Here is a 22,500-nt window from a genome sequence, read left to right as displayed (position 1 = left end):
CTCAGTTCATTCTCGGTGCTTTTTAATAATGTAAAGTCAGAAAGATTCGAAAGATTATTATGGTAGACACTCAGAAAGAGAAGAGATGCAGTGGTTACTTGTATTTAAATGTTTTCCCACTAAAGAGCCTGATTTTGCACTGTAAATGTGTGTTTTCTTACCTAAATTGATTTTTAAAAGAAAAATTCTGCAGACAGAAGTTTCTCTATTAAGTGTTTAATTACACTTCTTTGAATAAACCAGAGAGACTTGTCTTGCTGAACAGTTCCATTCTCCAATCTGCTACTTAAAATATCATGTGACTTTGGATTAATTACTTAAAGGCTGTGACTTGTTTCCTCTGTCTGTAACAAAGAAATAATTCCTACATAGCTTAAACTGACTCTGAATGTGACTAATATGTGCGGTTCTTCTCAAAAGCACAGAAGACTAAGGTCAAGTTTTACTTGTAATTTTCACTATTAATACCTGACTTTCAAAATAAAAAGAACTTGGAATAAAAATAGTGTCTCCTTTGGTTGTATTTTTCCTTTTTCAATGAAATTCAGATTGGTCAACATCTCTTGCAAATATATGCAGTCAAGTTTCTCAAGGCTTCTAAAAGCAGAAAAAACTTACTGAGGGTGCAGGTTACATACTCCGCCCCATTTTTGTGCCATTAGGAATACGATTTTTGTAGGTAACATTAAGAAATATATACATTTGTATGATTCCTTTTATTCATTAGTTCATAGGAACAACAGATGAGTGTTTATGTGGCAAGCTGAATTTTTCTTGCACAACAGCAGAGTGGTGTTAAATACACAAGCTCATCCACCACCATTTCTCTATTCAACTGATCTCAGGAAAACACAGGGGTTTAATATGAGCCTTCAAAGAAGTTCTGGCTTCATTTCTGCAGCCATATTAATGTATGTAGTTTCTGCTGTCAGTGTTTTCACTCTGCATTGTAGCTCTTTCTTTATTTATTTACTTGTAGTTAAAAAGCAGTTAATAGTTGTATTTGACTGAATGCTGTTCGGATGCGTTAAAAATTTGTTTCTTTGCTCATCCATTAATTAGCAGGATTTGTAAACTAATCCAAAGAAACACGGGAAGCCTGCTTCAGAACCATGAGAAACTCTTCAAAACATGAAACCTCCATCACAGTCCGTCATGGAGCACAGAAATTTGCATGTTCTTCAGAGGCCATCTGATCCATTGTGTTTTGTAGTGTTTCTGTGACGGAGTTAGAATTCAGTTTCATTGAGGATGCCTTGTAACAAATGGATTACATTCATAGATCACATTTCACTTTGTCTTCAGTTTTTCACGAGAGGTCTGACAGAGAATTTGTTTGGAGTTTATGGCCCACTAGAAGAAATCATGTCATTGACTTGACTGTATTTTTTCACTGGGTCCCTCTACTGTCATCTACCTGAACTGACTTCAGATATATTGAGAGATTCCTACAAAAGTCAGAGTTAGCCTCTTTGCTACATTTTTGTAAAATCAGATCAGAAATCTTGCAAAATACAGGCACTAAACCTAATGCACATAATTGGCCATAAAATAGCAGGTTTCTGATAGACCCAGCTCGCACAGTAACACTATGCTGGCAAGAAATAAAGTGCGGTCTAGTGTATCACTGAAGGCTGTGAAATGTACCAATTTATATTACCTAATTACAATTAGAGAAATCTCTGTGGTTAATACGTTTTGCTAATTTTAAATTCAAGCAGTTTTCAAAATACTTTCTCCTTTATCTATGGGAAAGAGGATCAGGTATGGTACACACAAATGAATCTCTACATAAAATTCTGTTAATAACAATATTAACTACATAAATATGTATTTTTACTCATGTTCTTGCCTTCCATTTTTTAAATGCTTGTGTCCATCATCCTGATAACAGATTTATTAGGTTCTCTACTTCAGCTTATACAGTTGAAAGCAATTGTTGAAAAATACAGGAAATTGAAGAGAAAACTGTTAAGAGTATACTGCAAAGTAGGTGTGTCTCCAAATATAAGAGTAAGTATGCAGTCAGGGAGATTCAGAACAAATACTGCAAAAGCTAGCAGTAATAGAGTTGGCAAAGGGGAATCTGTATTTTCAGACTGAGGAATAGAGGATTCATGTGGCAGTACAAGTCTTACTGCACATCTTTCTGGCTAGAGCCTCTAACACAGAGCATGAATAAATCAGTGCTGCTTAGAGAGTTCCGTTGATTTTCGCTGTGTTTAGGTCAGAATTTTTACTTATGTGTTTGAAAACACACAATCCAGGAAGGATAAAGGGAATGTAAAGTTAAAAGGAGAAGTGGATTAACAGCTATGCAATGCCTTTACCATTTGCTCTATGTTATAATAGTAAGCATGTAAGTGTTAGGAAAATTCTTGCTGGGTTTAAAAGTTAAGAGTAATGAATTATTTGGGAGGGTGTCTGTCTTCTTTTCTGCCTTCTGATTTCTGTGTGACATGTGGTAGTTGCATAGCATCACTGAGGCAAAATTGTTACAAGAAGGCAAGTTCAGATCTCGCATAACAGGAAATTCTTACTGATTTCATAGGGAACTGAACACTGACTCCAGCCAGTGAATTTTACTCTTTGCTCATGCATCACAAAGTTGTGAAAACTTGTTTGTCTTGCCCTTAGGAGCAGGTAGACATAGAACAAAATACCGTTGCATAAAATTTAGATGTTTTGAATACTCTGAAGTTTCTAGGTTTCACAAAGTGTAAAAACCAACATTAACTATCTGACAGTTAGGTGTCCTCTCAGAGTCTACACTCAGTGAAAAGAGACAGGCACTTTCAGAGAGGGATTATTCCCATACTACAATAGATGCCTAAGCTAGATCAGTTAAACTCTCCTTGGCATTTCCTTATTCTATTGACTATAGAAGTCCAGTAATAGGTGAGATTAAATTCCTCACCACAAGTGTTTAATAATGAGTGGTAGGTCTGTTTAATGGTTGGACTTGACTATCTTGAAGGAATCTTCTCCAGCCATAGTGATTCTGTCTTTTCCACTTGTATCTTAGAGTAAGACCTTCAGAATTCATTTGTTGTGAAAGATCATCAGACTTTACTACTTTTACTGTTGAATTTTTAACTAATCAGTATTTTAAGATCATCATCTATTCTGTGATGAATTGTGTAAAATGTGATGTTCTGTCTAATACTAGGTGAAGTAATTTCTCCTTAAAGTAAATTGCAGCAGACTTGTATATTTAGTTTTTTTTTGCTCCAGTTACATTTATACAAAGTCTTATGGAATAGATTCAAGTAATAGAAATATTAAAATAGCTTTCCTCTTAAGGTTAATAAAAATATTATTTTTGCTGAATAACAGAAGACTGGAATGTTCTACTGACATCTCACAAGGGGTACTTACATGCCAGCTTTTTATTATATACAGAAAAAAATATTTTAATTTTGCTAGACAAGTGTGTGGCTGCTTTTTATGAATAGAAAACTTTGCCAGCTGCCAGCTGTTTGACTGTTGTCGTGGTTAGCTTGAGCAATAGTTTCACACAGTGGGTCTGCTGCAGTGGCTCAATGCAGACCTCAGGCTCTTCCACACAACTTGTCTTATGTGTGCAACCACACGTACTTGGTGTCTTTTGCACTGATGCATCTAGTCCTGAGAGTATGTGTGTAGGTGGGTGTTTGTGCATATGTACATCTCAGTGTGTTATAAACAGGGAATAGAGCCATGTCCGAATCGGTGCCCATGCGAAAAAACACATTCGTAAAGTTTAGTGGACAAACTAATAGTTACAACAAAGTTTCCTAATTTTCAGTTTCCACTCAGGTGTGACTGAGAACAGGTTTCTCTCTCCCAGGACTGAGTGACTGAGGTGGCAGGCCTTGCTCCAATATGTTTGTGGTATAAGTCAAACTTCCTTAAAAGACTAGCTGAGCAAGAAGGGTTTTCTTGCACTGAAGTGATGTATTATGCAAATATTTTCTAGGCTAAGTGTCTTTATTGTGTAAAACATTTACAGCTTTAAGATACTTATTTTGCTGTCTGTTTTAATCATATCTTTGGAAACAGTCTCAATAGATTTTTCTGTTTGTAACATTATGACACTTGATAAGATGATGGATTATGAAGTGTTGAGAGCCCTGCCATGTGATCATTTATTTTTAAATACACATTTATACTAGCCAATGCTTAAATTTCTTGCAGGAATACATAAGAGATGCAAAACATAAAGCTTGAATCTGATCGAATCTGATGCCTCTGGAAATAGAGTGCCACAGTACTGTGGTCTTAAAATAACAGATTCCAGCTGAAACTGGAACTTTACAGTGATGAATATTCTGTAAAAAATTGCAGTCCATCTTTGTTACAAAATAAGAAAGATGTACAATGGGGATGCAGGCGAACTAAAACATGTTTGATGATGATATCTTTCTTTCTCTGTGCAGGTTCCTGTGTCAGTGGCCATGATGACTCCCCAGGTGATCACCCCTCAGCAAATGCAGCAGATTCTCCAGCAGCAAGTGTTGTCACCACAGCAGCTTCAAGCACTTCTCCAGCAGCAGCAAGCAGTTATGTTGCAGCAGGTAATGTGGGTTACCTGCTTTGGACCCTTAGCACAGGACATTCACGCAAGTGTCAGCCCAATTTTCTGGGTCTTATTTTGTAATATTTCATCACTCATTACACCAAAAAGAATTAAAATAAATGTGAAACTTCTAAGTCTTTATTTTCTTTTTGTTTTAATTACAGAAGTGTGAAATTGTGATTTTAAAACATTAAATATTACATTAAAAAGAGCAGTCGCAGCACTGGCAGATGCATTACAAATACCGAACAAATTGGTATTTAAATTTTCAAGTGCTTAGGCACATTTTAATTGTAGACTTGCCAAAGGAAGTGCAGAATGAGTTGTAGATATTTGTTGCTTTAAAATTCATAACACTGTAGTGTTCCTTTTAGTCACATACATGGTATGCTATTACAAAATTTGAACTTAACAACTTCTTCTGTCATGGGAAAAAAAAAGTTTGTTAAATTTTGTTTCTTTCTACATTAAATAAAGAAAAAGTTCCAGATAAGGCTAAGAAAGAAGAAGGAGATTGCTCTTTCCTTAGCACAAAATCTGGCAGCAAAGTGATGAAGCCATAAACTACTTATTATATACAGTAAAGGCAGCATCAGTGATCTTTACCTCAGTGTAACGCAGAGTGGATTTTTGGTTGGTTGCTTAATTGTCATACAGAAAATGTTGTGTCTGTTTGTCACAGTCCTAGCTCAGTCGCTGTGTACTTAAACTCTTTAATATCCAGTACTGTGATCATTACAGGCAGTTCACCTTCACTTGTGAATCCAGCATCCTGCTAAACAGATTGACACATTAATTACTTTTTTCCCCTAAGAGAGACAGTTTATTTTGGCCTTAGTGACTTGTAGGTTTCTTGCAAGTGGATGAGTACAGCTTCTGATTTGTTATATAGGACATAGGAGGAACTTAGATGTAGTTATTTGAGGAGTTAATTTGGCTCTTGCATTCCCTTTAGAATACAGATTTTCTATACCCTTCTGTTTAGGATATTTTGGAATCTGCATTGGAAAATTTCAGAACCGCCTTGGAAAAAAATGTATGTAGATCTGCCTCTTCAAATCACTCTTAATGATTCTTAATGATTCTTAATGGCCACGCTACCATATGCCAATCTAGAAGAGTTTAGGAGATTTATAATACTTGAAACTTTTGCCTTTATTTATTAAAGTCAAAATGGTTTATTCAGCAACAACTACAAGAGTTTTACAAGAAACAGCAAGAGCAGTTACATCTTCAGCTTTTGCAGCAGCAGCAACAGCAGCAGCAACAGCAGCAACAACAGCAGCAGCAACAGCAGCAGCAGCAGCAGCAGCAACAGCAGCAGCAGCAGCAGCAACAGCAGCAGCAGCAGCAGCAACAGCATCCAGGAAAGCAAGCAAAAGAGGTAGGAGCTAAGCCCCTTGCTGATGCAAACTACTGTGAGCCGTCAGAAGCTTGGAAAAGACTAGTTTACATTTTTCTTCCTGTAGCAAGAATGCAGCTATCGAAGATTTATTCTTATGTTTTTACTGGGCTTAATAGCAGTGACGATATAATTCTTCTGCTCCCCTTTCTGAGACATAGGATTTGAGCAGTCTAGTGCTGCTGTCGTCTAATGTTCACTAATGAATCTGAGTGTGCAAAGAACAAGCTGTTTGGTGGACACCGCACTGATTATCTTATACGCACAGGCAATCCATGTTGGAGAAGGAGCCTTACTTTTCTCAGTGGCACAGCTCAGAGAGCATGCAAATTTAGTCCGTGGCTGAAAAAGAGCGATTGAGCACAGATTTCAAAGTCACAGGCCCCTGATTAATGAACTGCTACTGTAGGTTTGGAGTGGCGAGTAGAAAGTTACAGTTTGATGTGCTCATAAATCAACCTGACAAGCGAGTTTCTCAGGCCTAGCTTGCACTTGTCAGCAAACTGCATCAAATATAAACATAATACAAACAAAACACGTTGAAGTAGTTAAATTGATCAGCAGGTATCCTAGACGTTGTCTTCAAGCTGCCCATTATGCAAACGTTGAGGAAGCAGTTGTGACCTCCTGAGGCTTTGTTTCTGTTTGGATTTGTGAATAGAATTTCAGACAGCCATCAACTACAGAATAGAAATTGCTCCTGTATTTCTCGGGAGGCTCTGGGCAATCCACATGACTTGCTCCATTATGCAGTCTGTTTTCCAGTGAGTGCATCAGAAGTTTCTCTTTTCCCCAAACTAGAAAGGAAAGGTCTTCCACAGCAGCTTGTCTTTCTCTGAAGTGTGACTGCCTTCTTATACCCTCCTGAGTTTTTGCAGTCTTCAGTTTGTCTTGAAATGCCTCACAAAATTTGAATTTACACTTTTCCTCCATAATAGGGCATTTCGTTGCCTTGAATGCAATGCTGCTTTTAATGTATTCCAACAAGAAAACAGAGTGAGCTAACAGGCCAGTGAAATGAAAGATACATCCCAGTTTACTAATAGATCACTGGAGACCATGTTCATGGGCCACTGCAGACCAAACTTAGTCAATTGGAAAAACAAGAGTTCCCTCAAATCACAGGCTGCTATAAAGAGTTACACTTTTAGCATAGATAAATTTGTTATCATCTGCCATGAGCTGGGCTTGTGTTTTTTGTTGGGTTTTTTTAAACAGCTGTTATATACTTTCTCTTGACCTTTTTCTTTAGTGTGTCATTAAGTGTGTCTTGCCATTTTCCCTAACATCTAATAGCTTAAATGAATATAATACAAAATTTCAAATGCTTTCACTGCCTGAATATTCTACAAATAGCATTATTATTTAACAGCTGAGATTAAAGAGAACTAAGCTGATTTTACATTTTTGGCTTTCTAGCCTTTACTGCATACCTTACATTCTGCTGCATTTGTCTTTTTCTATTTTCCTTCTCTTTGTAGCAGCAGCAGCAGCAGCAGTTGGCAGCCCAGCAGCTTGTCTTCCAGCAGCAGCTCCTCCAGATGCAACAACTTCAGCAGCAGCAACATCTGCTGAACCTTCAGCGTCAGGGACTCATTTCCATCCCACCTGGCCAGTCTGCTCTTCCTGTCCAGTCTCTGCCACAAGGTATTTTCACAACTATTTTCAGATGCTACATTTGCATCCAAACTTCAGCAGTTTCCCATTATGAGACTTAAACATACTCTTATTATTAGAACTTTATTACTCATATTACAAATTTTCTTGAGGCTGATAAATTTTACAGAGTACTTCTATGGAAGAGAACAGCTTTTCAGGGTTTTTCCCTTAGCTATAAGATGAGTATTTATTAGCTTAATGTGCCAAAACAGCTTCTTATAGCAACACAATTCAAGCATCACTGATTTTCTCTGAGGAATTACTGAAATCTGATTTAGTGGAAGTGTTATCATTTAATTTAATATAAGCAAACAGATATAAAATATCTCAGACAGTGATATTAAAGCCATTCAAAAACTCACTTCTTTTTCTTCACAAAAAAAAAAAAGAAAAAAGATAAAGAAAAAGTGGCATCAAAAAGCACTTTGAATCTTCAATTTAAGATGTGTTAATTTAGGGATAAACTGTAGGGTTCATTTTTTGTGCTACTCTTTTGTATTAAATATGTTAAATATGACAAGTTTTGAAGGTGGTGATTCTGATAGTAATGAATTATGATTGACAACTATCAATTAAAAACCTTATGGAAAAAAAATTAATTCCCCTTTTTCACTTTGATCAAGATTTCTCCATTTTGAAAACGAGCTCACACTCTACTACTTGACACAAATGCTGATGGTTGAAAGAAAATAGGGCATGCACTTTTGAAAAGTAAATTAACTTAGAGATAAATGCTGCTTATGTTTTAAGATAAGGCCAAAGATGTCCCACCTTAAGGACTCTGTCCTATTAGGTACATGGTTCTGTTTGTGTTACCATAGAGAGGTGAGCTAAATGTCTGTCATAAAAATTACACAGTACTCTGATCCCTGGCACTCCAGTCCTGCAATGAGCTTTGTTTAGGCTACATTCATGACAGGTAACATTACTTTTAATTGGTCTTTATGCATTCCTTCACCAGATAACTACTAGGGAATAGAAGCTTCAGAAATTAGATGAGTAAAAGCACAGTACACAGTATGTCAAGAGCATTGTAGGCAAAAAAGGGAAAAAGAAAGGGTGTGAGAAGATCTTACTCACTGAAAACGTCAGTTCCTGGAAAGCAGAGATTCCAAATAAATATGTAAATTCCATACATGGTGGTGTGTGGAAAAGCTATGACACAAGCATATCTGAAGTCATAAAAATTACAAGAAGAAAGAGTCCTAAGTAAGCTACCACACTCAGACTATTATTTCAGAACAGCAGTGGGAAGGTAATCTTATTCATGAATTTGGACACAAAACTGGTAATGCTGCTTTCCTTTTGTAAAAAGTCCCATTAGACCATAATGAAAACACCCAGCAATTGATAAACAACCTCTTCACACAGCTCTACCTTCCACAACCTCGTCTTGTGCCATCTATTGCAAAAGGAATTCCTTATTTTTTTCTCTCACTAAGCAATCCCTGTAGATTTCTTTCAGCACTCCTACTCGGTTGCACTGATATTCATTAGTTTAATGCAACACTCATTCATCCACTTTTAGTAGAAAAACACAGAAAAAAATAATACCTTTACAAATACATTTTAGGAGAACTAGTAAATAGTTATTTTTATGAACTTTCTTTTATGTGGAGAACTAAGGGTAACTAAAGTCACAACAAAAAAGATTGATGCTAAATAATTTTTAAAAATACAAAATTTTACAGTTAAAATATATCTGGATTGTTCTTTTTAAAGTAATTTTCTCTCTTATTTACTTCTGCCTTGGCATTTTCTAATTATAATGAATTTCAGTCAACTACTTCTGTTTTCTTCTTCCTTAGTTCTAGTACCTACTGTGTATGTAGGGTTTCTTTGGTTGCAAACTCAGCAAAAAATGTAAGACAGCTTCCCCTGGAAAACTTCTTTGCATCTCCAGGAAAGCTACCTCATTCTATTCCAGGTGAGGTGAAGCTAGAGTGATGAGGGTAAAAAGGAAAGTCTTCCGAGCAAGCTGCTTAAACAAAGAAAGAACTAAACACAGAGTTGTGACCAGCTCGGAGTTCTTTCTGTGGGATTCTCTTACAGCACATTTTGTCTTTTGTAAGAAGGTACAGCACCCAGTTCAGTTCATAACAATATAATGAAGATTAATAGGATTCAGATCTGTTGAGATTGTCTAATAAATCTTACATTTACACATCCAGATACATCAAAATATAGCACATATTTACAAATCCAAGTACTACTTACTAGATTTAACAGATATCCTTGCATTGGGGTTTGCATAAAAGCAGGAGGATCAAAATTCCTGTTTTTCTCATAAAATACAGCAAACTTTATGACAGATTTTCTATGGGGGTATTAAATTAAAACTTCCGAATTTATTTAAGATAATACACATTGGATGTGGTAAAAGGATGTTTTTCTCCTTCCACTGTGCCACAAACTGTATAATATGGTTATACAGGAAGATTTGCATATGTGTAACACAAATATTTTCCTGTGTACCCATTTAGATTCCTGAGTTACATGGGTGGCTGAGAGAAATAGAGAGGGATTCAATATAAGTTAGTGGTCATAAAGAGTCCAGTAAACCAAAAATTACATGTGACAAAGAGAGCATGGGCTTCACATTAGTTAGTATGAAAAGATGTAACTTTAAAGTACAGCTGTGATCCTAGTATCATAGAATCATATTAATCATAGAATGGCTTGGGACAGAAGGGATCTTAAAGATCATCTAGTTCCAACCTCCCCTGCCATGGGCAGGGACACCTTCCACTAGACTTGGCTGTTCCAAGCCCTGTCCAACCTGGCTTGAACACCTCCAGGGAGGGGGCATCCACAGCTTCCCTGGACAACCTGTTACAGTGTCTCACTACACTCATTGAAAAATAATTTCTTCCTAATATCTAGTCTAAATCTACCGTTTTCCAGCTGAAAGTCATTCCTTCTCATCCTATCACTTGTAAAAAGACCCTCCCCAGCTTTCTTATAGGCCCCCTTCAAGTACTGGAGTGCCACTATAAGGTCTCCCCAGGGCCTTCTCTTCTCCAGGCTGAACAGCCCCAATTCTTGAAGCCTGTCTCCTTAAGGGAGGTGCTCCAGCCCCCTAATCATCATTTTGGTCCTACTCTGGACCTGCTCCAACAGTTCAATGTCCTTCTTGTCTTGGGGGCCCCAGAATTTCAGTTCTCCTGGTGGACACTCCCTCTACCTGATCATCAAACTTCTTTTAATGCAGCCCAGGACACAGTTGGCCTTCTGGGCTGCATGCACATATTGCCATCTCAGGCCAAAGTTTTCATCAACCAACACCCCTAGGTCCTTCTCCTCAAGACTGCTCTGAAGCCATTCTCCACCCAACCTGTATGTGTGCTTGGGATTGTCCCAGCCCAGGTGCAGGACCTTGCACTTGGCCTTGTTGGACTTCATGAGGCTGGCAATGGCCCACCTCTCAAGCCTGTCCAGGTCACTCTGGATGTCATCCCTTCCCTCCAGCATGTCAACTGGACCACACAGCTCAGTGTCGTCTGCAAACTTGCTGAAGGTACACTCAATTCCACTCTCCATAGCACTGACAAAGATGTAAAACAGCACTGTCCCAGTACTGACCCTTGAGGGATGCCACTTGTCACTGGTTGCCATTTGGACATTAAGATGTTGACTGCCACTCTCTGAGTGCAACTAACCAGCCAGTTCCTCATCTGACAAGTGATCCATCCCTCAAGTCCATGTTTTTCCAATTTAGTGACCAGGACATCATGCAGGACAGTGTCAAATGCATTACACAAGTCCAGGTAGATGGTATCATTTGCTCTTCCCTTATCCACTGATGCTGTAATTCTGTCATAAACAACCACCAAATTCATCAGGCATGATTTGCCCCTGCTGGATCATATTGGTTGCCACCAATCAGCTCTTCTTTGTTTTCCATATACCTTAGCAAAAACTTGAGAAGGATCTGCTTCATGATTTTGCCAGGCACAGAGGTGAGACTGACTGACCTATAGTTTCTGGAATCTTCCTTTTTTCCCTTTTTAGAAATGGGGGCTTATATTTCCCTTTTTCCAGTCAGCAGGGATGTCACCAGACTGCCATGAGCTTTCAAATATGATGGATAGTGGCTTAACAACTTCGTCAGTCCATTCCCCTAGAATCTATGGATGGATCACACTCTGCCCCAGTGGCTTGTGCACCGTCAGGTTCTTTAGGTGGTCATGAACCTCAGCTTCACTTATAGTGGGTGGATCTTCCTTTTCACCATCACTACCTTTGCCTTCTGGAGTTTGGGCAGTGAGGTTAGAGTGGTTGCCAGTGAAGACTGTAGCAAAGAAGTCATTGAGTACCTCAGCCTTCTCCATATCCCTCATGACTACATAGCCGTTTTCCTTCTGGAGAGGCCCCACATCTTCTCTAGCCTTCACTTTGTTGCCGATACACCTGAAGAAATTCTTCATGTTCCCAAATTTAATTCTGTCTGTGCTTTAGCTTTCCTAACCTGATCTCTGACTGCTCCAACAAACTCTATGTTGTCCTCCCAGTTAGCCCATTATTTCTTCCATTCCCTGTTTACTCTCTTTTTTTTGTGCCCAAGTAAATCCAGGAGCACCTTTTTCATCCATGCCAGCCTCCTGGCACTCTTACCTGCCTTCTATAGTTTCTGCCTTGAAAGGACAGAAATGTTTACCATGTTTTGGTGATGATCAAACAGAGAAAATAAGATGCTAGATGTGTTTTTAGTATTTATTTGGTGTCAGGATCTCTGATACACCACATTGAAAGCCAGGGGTTCACTGTGAGTTACTCCCACGTAATGCTGTATTGATGCTAGCTAGCTAAGTGCAAAGGTCTGTAAATGACAACAACAATAAAAAGAAAAAAAATAAACAAACAAAAAACCAAACAGGCACAAAAAAATCCCCAAATCCTTAAGTTTTGGTCAGACCATGCAGGAAAATGAAAAACAGATACATGGATGGGGTAGTTTTATGGTAGTTTTATGAAGTATTTATTCAAACATAAAAGTAAATAGGGGTGAAAAGAGTTGCAAAACTAACCTCAACACCCCAAGATTCTAGATGTTAGTAAACTGCATAGCAAATCACTATTTACTCTTTCTTTGTAATCCTTAATGTTTATCTCAGTCTGAATCCTTTCCTGATCCTTTATAATGTAATGTAGTGTAGAGGAGGTATTTTCAGGGTTATCCTAACCTAAGAAACTTTAAAATTTACCCTGCTTCTACATCCAGACTAAAATATCTGACAAACCATTTTATAGCTCTCTTGTAAAATGAGAGTTGAACTTATTTAGAAGCAGTAGATACAAAATTGACATAGTTTACAATTAATTGCAAATCCACTTACTAGTTTTATACTTTTTGAAATGCCTGCCCTGAATCCTTTTATCCTAAAAGGCAGCCTATCAGAGTGTTCTGTAGAAATGGTAAAAATAACCAGCCTGAGCCCAGAAAGACATTTCTGATTTAAAAAAAATCTAGGTGAGCTGGGCAGCATAGAGACATGATCTCTTCCATAGCTTCCCACAAGGGAAGGAGCTGCCTGACAGTTGCCTGGAGGAGCAGGAGACATGGAAAGGGCCCTCGTTCCAGCCACCCCTAACCCTCATTCATTCACCTAGTTGGGGGGATGGTTTTACTCACCTCCCCCAGCAACCAATGAAAATGTTCTCACTGCAAGACACACTGATCTGTTTGCCCTGTGATTAGTCAAACAGATGGGCTTATTCTTGTGGCTTTTTTAATTATTTTTTTTTTCAGTATAAAATGAAAATTCATTTATTCATTCAAGTTCAACAGCAGGAGGAAAAGAAGACTTTAAAGTAAATAATGTTAACATATATATCATGCCACCTAAATGAATAAATTCCTTTTCATTTTGCTTTATGATGACATTTGTGGGTAACTATTATTTACCACAATAAAATGGGTAATTTACAGTGTTGCTGGAATGTACCCTCATGAACACAGCAATAATTACTTACCTTTATTGAACAATTACTAATATTGCCATCACTTCTGCTACCCATCTCTCAAATGAGTATTTTCCAACTAAGTTGTTTCTATACTACCTTCAGAAATTACTATTTCTGTAAGATGTCTATTGAGAAATATTAAGCAACTCCCTCTGCCTTTTAATAATTTTTTGTTGAATCCATCTTAGCAGTCAGAGTTCCTGTGTCTTCAGAGTAAAACATTATCTAACAAACAGATTTGCCAGTGAAAAACAATCTTTGCATCTCTTTACAACTTTCTAAAATATCTGGTTTACTAAACAAAACTATCTTGGATGAAAAGTTTGAATGAAGAGGTACATTTTAATCCTTCTTTGAAGGACAGTAAATTGCAGCTCTTTCATAAAAGTAGAAGGAGTAACATTTTCATTCGGACAGGTATAGATACTGTGTATAATTTCACTTGCTGAAATGAGAAGACAGCACAAGATTTTAAAACACCTCTAGCACAGAACATATAGGTTGAGGAAACCTAGCCATGAAACAAGATCTTTCACAAGAGGTTCTCATTCTTTTCTACATTTAATTTAGTTTTCTTCAAAAGAGAGATGTCGTAGAATCAGAGTGGTCTGGGTTGGAAAAGACCTTTGAATGTCATCTAGTCCAACCCCCTCTGCAGTAAGCAGGAGCATCCTCAACTAGATCAGGTTGCCCAGAGCCCTGTCGAGCTTCACTTTTAATATTTCCAGGGATGGGGCCCCAACCACCTCCCTGGGCCTCCACACACCTCCAGTGTTCCACCACCCTCATAGTAAAGAACCTGTTCATAACCTCCAATCTAAATCTGCTCTTCTCTAGTTTGAAGCCATTGTCCCTCATCCTATCACTACAGGCATTTGTAAACAGTCTCTCTCCATCCTCCTTGTAGGTCTCCTATGTCAAACCTACAGACTGGCAATGTCAGAAGATGTACATATTTTTTGTGAACTCTTCATCTTTCAAAACCTGAATTTCCTATCTTAGTTGCATGTCCAGTGGCAAAATAAGAGAATGTTCACAGCTCTTCACTTGCCTGTGTTTTAAGAATCTTTACTTCAAGTAGAAGCTTGTTCTCCATGACGTAAAGTGCACAGCTCGAGCCACACAATGCTGACACAGATGTATGGATACATTTTACATGACATTGCTGTTTGTGGTTGAGGATGAATCCTGGAAACTTCTAGTTTACAGACTGCAAGTGGAGGAGAGCAAATTTAAGCTCTATCTTCAAATATCTGGTGGCTAGACTCCAGAATTGTAGTGTACATAACAGCAGAGAAGTTTGAGAAACTCTTAAATTTTGTATGGCTCTCCATCACACAAGGAGGCTGGTGAGACAGTCTCCTTTCTCCTAGCCAGACTCTCACAATTCATCTTCCATAGTGGGGCTGTACCAAAAAGCAGTGGAGGACTTTGATGCTCTACACTACATGCAATTTAATGTGTGCAGTTTTGTTTGCTTTCTAGTTTTCTGGAGCCACTGAATGGTATGAAAGAACTAAAGCGATCTGCACTGCAGTGGTTTTGCTCTTCCAAATAGTCCCTTTGGTTTTAACTCTTACCACACATTTTTAAACAGAATTTTTTTTATAAATATTAAACCATCACTCATGAATATGTGGATGTCATTAATGAAAGCCAGATGTATTCTGCTCAAATGTTAAACCTGTTATGATCTCGTTGATTTCAGTTTTTGTCTTCCTATTTTTCTCCTCCACTCTTCTTCCACTCCTTGCTCTTGTTTAGTGTGTTAAAGAGAATATAAATGTTTGTGTCCTTAGTGTGATATGTTTTCCTGTTACATGTTTAGTTAAGAACTGTAAAGCCCAAGTTAACTATGGATGCACTGAGTTGTTTCCATGTCAAGAAACTGACTAAACAGATAACAAAAATCTTGTCCATAGGTATATTTAGGCTTGTGGTTTTTCTTCTTCCCAAAAGCAGTTGCAAGTCCTTAGTAGCTTTCACTCCTTGATCCTTAAGCAGTGTTTTCAGAAGGAGTATAATATTATTAAAGTTAGTGTTTATAATACAAGAGTAGACAGTTAGATTGCCTGTATTCTGACAGAAGAAAAATGAATTTGTTTTACTACATGTTGATTGTGCTGGAAAAACAGCATCAGCTTTATTGTTGGCATTAATCCATTAATAACACTGAGCTCGTTATATGAAACTCTTTATTTTGTTATATTAGTGGGGCTCTCTTTCATTTTATAGCTGGCTTAAGTCCTGCTGAGATTCAGCAGTTATGGAAAGAAGTGACTGGAGTTCACAGTATGGAAGACAATGGCATTAAACATGGAGGGCTAGACCTCACTACTAACAATTCCTCCTCTACTACCTCCTCCACCACTTCCAAAGCATCACCACCAATAACTCATCATTCCATAGTGAATGGACAGTCTTCAGTTCTAAATACAAGGCGAGACAGGTAATTCTAACAAGATTTCAACTGTGCTTATCATTTGACGTAAAGCTGTTTTATAACATTCTAAGTCACATTATTTCCAATCACAGAAATAACACTTAATACAGGTTATTTAAGAGATCTTGGAGACTTGATTTATCGGAATTGTTTATCAGTAGGGCATCATTTTCAATAGCGATGTCTAATTTTGCAGACTCAACAGCAATTACCTGTCTGTGGGTTTATAACACATGAACTTATTGCAATTTTGGTAAAAATTAAAAATCCCAGAATAAAGTGCACTAGTTTAGAGGTGTAAATGCAGATTTATGGGCACTTCTGTAGGTTTTATTCATATTTGAGTTGATACACCAGGCAGGCAGGCTCTTACACTGCTGGTTTCCTAGAAAATGTACATATATCTTAGTCATCAAGGCTGTAATTCAGTGCAAAGATTCTACGTAAAAGTGCCTTAAATGTAGCATGTTAGAGCAGTTCTCGTACTATTTGTCTCTTCTGAAGTAAAACACTGAGTTTTCCTTCTTATATGCCCAACAGTAACATAGTTGACACATTTCATACAAATTTTTAGTGGCTTTAGTGTAATAAAGTGGAATTCAACCATATGGGTAAATCTAAATTATTTGTCAGACACCATTTCTTATTTTCAAGCAAAGGATTAAATTCATACAAGAGCATATAGCATTTGTAGTTCTTATTAGTGCATAGATTCGGTTTTTCAGATGTACAACAAGATGCTTTTGTATCTACACAAATTGTCAATAAATGTTTCTAAATAAATGCTCCATTTAATTATTTTATCACTTAAAAGAGGAGACATTCATTTAACTATCTCTGGTCCTCATGTGACTGTGAGATTATTTCTCTATCATTATTTTGTGCTATTCAAAAACTGGTGCTTCTCTGAATAGCATTATAATAGTAGTTTTACTTAGCATTACTTTTGTGATTGTCTCTCAGGGAGAGGTTATTTGCATCAGGATGTGTAGCTGATGCCCACTTTCATGGGGCAGTCCCCTGAATTTCTTTGATGACGGTATGTGGGTGGAACTATCCTTGGACTTCAGCTGGATATTTTTATGAAGCCAAGGAGCTAATGGAAGCTATGTTTGTAGACAAAAATAGTTATTAATGGAAGCAACTTATTTTTCAACATAAAATTCAGATATTTTGTAGTAGCATCCACAATATTCTTAAATTTTGACTGTTCATCTTCAGTATTTCTTCACAGAATTGATCACTTCTGAGTGTATTTTTTATTTATAGGTAAATGTTTCACCAAGGTCATATGGCAGAATTAGCATATGGTATTATACAGTCATCTTATTTTTTCATCCTTTATTAACAGTCATCTTTGGCTCTATTTCTTCTCTAATTGGAACATCATCTAGCCTTGGCAGTTGAACTATTCAATAGAACGATTAAATTTTTCTGACTGCTCTGAGCTAAATTGACCTGTTTTGACCTGTTTGTCACTGATCGTAACCTGACAGGCGCTTGCAGCCTCCAACGATTATGGCTTTTGAGATGAATCTGATGCCTTATTCTTTTGCTACAGCTCGTCACATGAGGAGACTGGGGCCTCCCATACTCTCTATGGTCATGGAGTTTGCAAATGGCCTGGCTGTGAAAGCGTTTGTGAAGATTTTGGACAATTTTTAAAGTAGGTGTTTTTTAATTCATTTGTACAGGGTTGTTCAAGGCAGGGGAAAGAGTAAGATAGCAAACAGAGTGTTGCTGTAAATCATGTCAGAGATTTTCGTGTGTATTTCAAGTAGATAGATAATCAAGGCTATCTGCAGAGGGTCAAATTGTTATCCTTTCTTTCATGTTGAACACTTTTGCAGGTCTTTCAATACCACAGTGTTTAATCCTCTTATTATCCTTTACTGAAATTGAGCCTCAGAAAATTCGAAGAGATGCTTTAGATTGTATATTTATTGGATAGTATGGGTATGAAAATGCACATTTTAAATTCTGACATTTTGTGTATAGTGGAAATTAGTCAATATAATATTAAAAAAAAAAAGCAGAAAGGACCAACTGTGACCATTGAACTCTGATGTGGTAATTTAAATTTGCTTTTACTCTTTCTGTGAACAAGATACACATCAAGAAAAAGATTGTGAATATGTAGGTTTGCACCTTTCATGGCTGATGTCAAAATTTTTCACTTTCAGCATTTGGTTCTGTCAGCTACTGTCTAAATCAGAGCGTTTAGAAAACAAGTGATACAGATTTTGCTTTCCATCTGCAGCTTCAAACTACAATGGTGTACTGAATTCTGCCCACCCTTTTTTTTTTTTTCTTTTTTTTTTTTTGAGGCAGTTACTAGAATTTCTGTGTTCATCTGAATTTTCAATGACAGCACTGATTTTCTACCTGTGTACATTATGGACTGGTCTTTGTCAGAAGAGCCGTACTCATTTTAGCATGCAATAGATCTTAATGGAAAGCTACAGATAGGCTTATATAGATGAGTAACTTCAGGGGCTGAGACTCTTATGTTGTCATGGTGCAGCTAACAGGGTGAATGAACTGTTTCATGCTTCATCAACAATTAAGTTAATTAGCTCATTTGAAATTGCACTGCTTTGTTGCCAGGATGTTGGCAGAAACATCAAAAAGACGTGTTTACAAATGGTAGACTACAGGGTATGTAACAGAAGCACCTTAACAGCAGACCATAAGTACTCAATATTGCAATAACTTTTATAATGGAATTATAGCAATACTTTTCATAAAGCATTCACAATGTTTTCTTCATCTTTCATGCAGTCTTTCAGTTTTAAATTAAGTGACTTACACTGACTTGCAAATATTGGGTAGGTATCACTCCTGATAAATTTTTGTTCATAAGTCCATTGAATGGAATGTCAAAATAATGGCTTAATATTGGAGAAAACTGTATAGTATTTAAAAGGGCCTGATTTATGTAAGTTTGTATTAAAAGGAAAATGAGATCTCCCAAATTTGACCTAGCATTCTGAGTATTATTAATAATAAGAATTTAAATTCATTTAAGTTAAGCATTCTCAAATTCAATAAAAAGCTACATTTTCTAAATACATCCATCCATCTAGGCTATAGAGATGCTAATTCTGTGGGCAGACTTTGCACATCCATTACGTCAAGATTCTTGTTATAATCCACGATCACTAAAACCATTTTGATTAAGGTGCTGTGGTGCTTGGTTTACAGATGCTTTTGCTTTCCTGAACCAAATAGCCCTGGAAAATGTGAAAGTGGCATATTACATCTTGATAATTCTGGTGCAGAGTTCATCAGGGTTTGCAGCAATGTTATGGCTTTTGTCCTATGCACCAGCACAAAGTGTCCAAGAATATTATTTCTTCTTTTCATTCGATTCTGTCTCCTGTTTAAAACAAATAAGAAGTCATGTTCTTGAATATATGAGGTTGTTTATGAAACAGAAATATTCCTTCATTTTATTCCAGCATTAAGATGAAAATCAATACATAACCATGCATTAGATTCTTTAGTACCTTTTCATGTTCACACTAATGCAAAATCCCCATTACAATTAAAAAACATTTTCTTTCAATTAAATATCAACTTTTAGTCCAAAGATTGACCGTTTTTCCGACCCATTAACTTTATAGGGGATGAAAGGACTAATGGCTGTAGTTTTCAAGGATTTGCTCTTAGTCTAGTCTTTGTTACGATGTTTTAGGTTCTCTGACTTGAAACAATATGATACCTGTGCTAAGAGAGTTAATGCAAGTATATTGTACCAAAATGAAATATTCATGAGGTACACTACCCCAGTATAGTAGTGTATATTTCTATAATATGCTTATGACAACTTTGAAGAGTGCCTGGTTTGTGAACTCCAACATCTTGTGCTTAGAAAATGGTTTACCTAGCAGCTTGATTAAAAAAAGTAATAAATATATATACTGTGCATAGCATCTGAGAAGGAGGATTAAGACAGAAAACACTGGCTTTGCTTTACTTACCTAATAATGGAGAGGATTTAGGGTGAAGTGACAAATAAGTTTCAATAAATGAGCTAAAGCCACAAAAGCCATTTTCACCTTCGTTGTAGTTTACTCAATATGAATTGGTTTTATTTTTAAATTTTAGGACATTCCAATTATTCCTTTGATATCCTTCAACTCTAGACACAAACACAGAGTTTACATTTTGTGGAGCAATTTTCAATCTTGACAAAATGGTGTTAGATTACAGTTGCTCCTGCACAGAAGATCAGTTTTGACTATTGAATAAAAACAACAGCTTTTGGCTTAAGAAAAGACAGATCTGACAGAACTAGAAAGAAGATGACAAGATTTTAGCCAAATGCCAGGTACTGAAATAATTAGAAATGCCACTAAAGCTTGGGAAAATTCAGTATTTTGCTGTGAAACAAGTGTTGAGAGAAGCCAACCATTTTGCTGGTCGCTAGGTGAGGAACCCAGTAGATCACTCAAAGCATTTAATAGTAGTTGTTCCTTGTGGGTTTTTTTAAATGTCGGAGTGCAACAGCATATGACAAAACTTTTGTTTGGAAAATTAATTATCATTCCATTGGTCCTAAGTCAGTTTGAGTAAGAAGGATTCAACTCTGAGGGCTTAAACTAAAAGATTTACAATAAAATCAGTCAGGGAGCAGTATAATCCCCCCCCAAAATCCCTGAGAAAGTAATTAGGGACTTGCTGAGCCACTGGGATTCCCACAAGTCCATGGGACTGGATGGGATCCATCCTGGGGTGCTGAGAGAGCTGGCAGATGAGCTAGCCAAGCCTCTCTCCAGCATTTTCCACCAGTCCTGGCTCACCGGAGAGGTCCCAGACAACTGGAAGCTGGTCAACGTGCTGCCCATCCACAAGAAGGGCCGGATGGATGAACCTGCAAACTACAGGCCTGTCAGCCTGACCTCAGTGCCAGGAAAGATTATGGAACAGGTCATCTTGGAGGCAATCTCAGCGCACCTGTAGGATGGCCAAGGGATCAGGCCTAGCCAGCATGGATTTAGGAAGGGCAGGTCCTGCATGACCAACCTGATCTCCTTCTACGACCAGGTGACCTGCCTGGTGGAGGTGGGGAAGGCTGTGGATGTAGTCTACATGGACTTCAGCGTGGCCTGTGACACTGTCCCCCACAGCAAACTCCTGGCCAAGCTGTCAGCTCATGGCTTGGACAGCAGCACTCTGTGCTGGGTTAGGAACTGGCTGGAGGGCTTGGGTTAGGAACTAGCTGGAAGGCCAAGCCCAGAGAGTGGTGGTGAATGGTGCCACATCCAGCTGGCAGCGAGTCACTAGTGGTGTGCCCCAAGGATCAGTGCTGGGCCCCATCCTGTTCAATATCTTTGATAATCTGGATGAGGGGATTGAGTCCATCATCAGTAAATTTGCAGACGACAGCAAGTTGGGAGCAGGTGTTGATCTGTTAGAGGGTAGAAAGGCTCTGCAGAGGGACCTTGACAGGCTGGACAGATGGGCAGAGTCCAACATGATGGCATTCAACAAGTCCAAGTGCTGGGTGCTGCACTTTGGTCACAACAACCCCATGCAGCGCTACAGGCTGTGGTCAGAGTGGCTGGAGTGTGGCCAAGCAGAAAGGGACCTGGGGATACTGGTTGACAGCCAACGGAACATGATCCAGCAGTGTGCCCAGGTGGCCAAGAAGGCCAATGGCATCCTGGCCTGCATCAAGAACAGTGTGGCCAGCAGGAGCAGGGAAGTCATTGTGCCCCTGTACTCAGCACTGGTTAGGTCACGCCTTGGGTATGGTGTCCAGTTCTGGGTCCCTTGATTTAAGAAGGATATTGAGACTCTTGAACATGTCCAGAGAAGGTCAACGAGGCTGGTGAGAGGCGTCGAGCACAAGTGCTATGAGGAGAGGCTGAGGGAGCTGGGATTGTTTAGTCTGGAGAAAAGGAGGTTCAGGGAAGACCTTATTGCTGTCTACAGCTACCTGAAAGGAGATGTAGACAGTTAGTCTCTTCTCCCAGGCAATCAGCACCAGAACAAGAGAACACAGTTTCAAGCTGCACCAGGGGAGGTTTAGGCTCAAGGTGAGGAGAAAGTTCTTCACAGAAAGAGTTCTTGGACATTGGAATGGGATGCCCAGGGAGGTGGTGGAGTCACTGTCTCTGGAGGTGTTCAAAAAAGGATTGGACATGACACTTGAAGCCATGATTTAGTTAGTCATGAGATGTTGGGTGACAGATTGGACTTGATGATCCTTGAGATCTTTTCCAATCTTACTGATTCTATGATTCTATGAAAACATTCCAGCCAGCAGACAAGTGTTCCTTAACCTGCATGCAGCAGATGCTAGCAAACATAACAAGTATAGTACAAAGATAGGTAATGTTTTCATCTATAGAGACAAGGGGGGGAAGATAATGCTACAGAAGATAGGCCAGCTTTCCAACAGATTGTGTTCATTTCTGGGGCAAGAGAGCATCTTTAAAACTCTACAAAGAATTGTGTTGAAGCATC

General features: G+C 38.2%; 1 protein-coding gene across 5 annotated transcripts in view; it reads left to right on the top strand.

Moving 5' to 3' along the window:
- Positions 1-22,500, top strand: part of FOXP2 (forkhead box P2) — a 434,778-nt gene that overhangs the window by 365,530 nt on the left and 46,748 nt on the right. For 4 of the 5 annotated variants that reach the window (XM_068169890.1, XM_068169891.1, XM_068169897.1 and 1 more), the window contains 5 exons: positions 4,419-4,556; positions 5,745-5,942; positions 7,442-7,607; positions 15,819-16,032; positions 17,588-17,692. In XM_068169890.1, coding sequence (XP_068025991.1) covers positions 4,419-4,556; positions 5,745-5,942; positions 7,442-7,607; positions 15,819-16,032; positions 17,588-17,692 — 821 coding nt within the window. The remainder of the gene's footprint in view (positions 1-4,418; positions 4,557-5,744; positions 5,943-7,441; positions 7,608-15,818; positions 16,033-17,587; positions 17,693-22,500) is intronic. The other variant, XM_068169900.1, reaches the window with a different exon arrangement.

This window comes from Melanerpes formicivorus, unplaced genomic scaffold (genome assembly GCF_026170545.1).
Source record: "Melanerpes formicivorus ecotype bairdi unplaced genomic scaffold, bMelFor1.0.p_v2 SCAF_3, whole genome shotgun sequence".
Classification (NCBI taxonomy): Eukaryota; Metazoa; Chordata; class Aves; order Piciformes; family Picidae; genus Melanerpes; species Melanerpes formicivorus.
The sequence above is the reverse complement of the archived record's forward strand: the minus strand, read 5'-3'. Positions and strand labels throughout refer to the sequence as shown.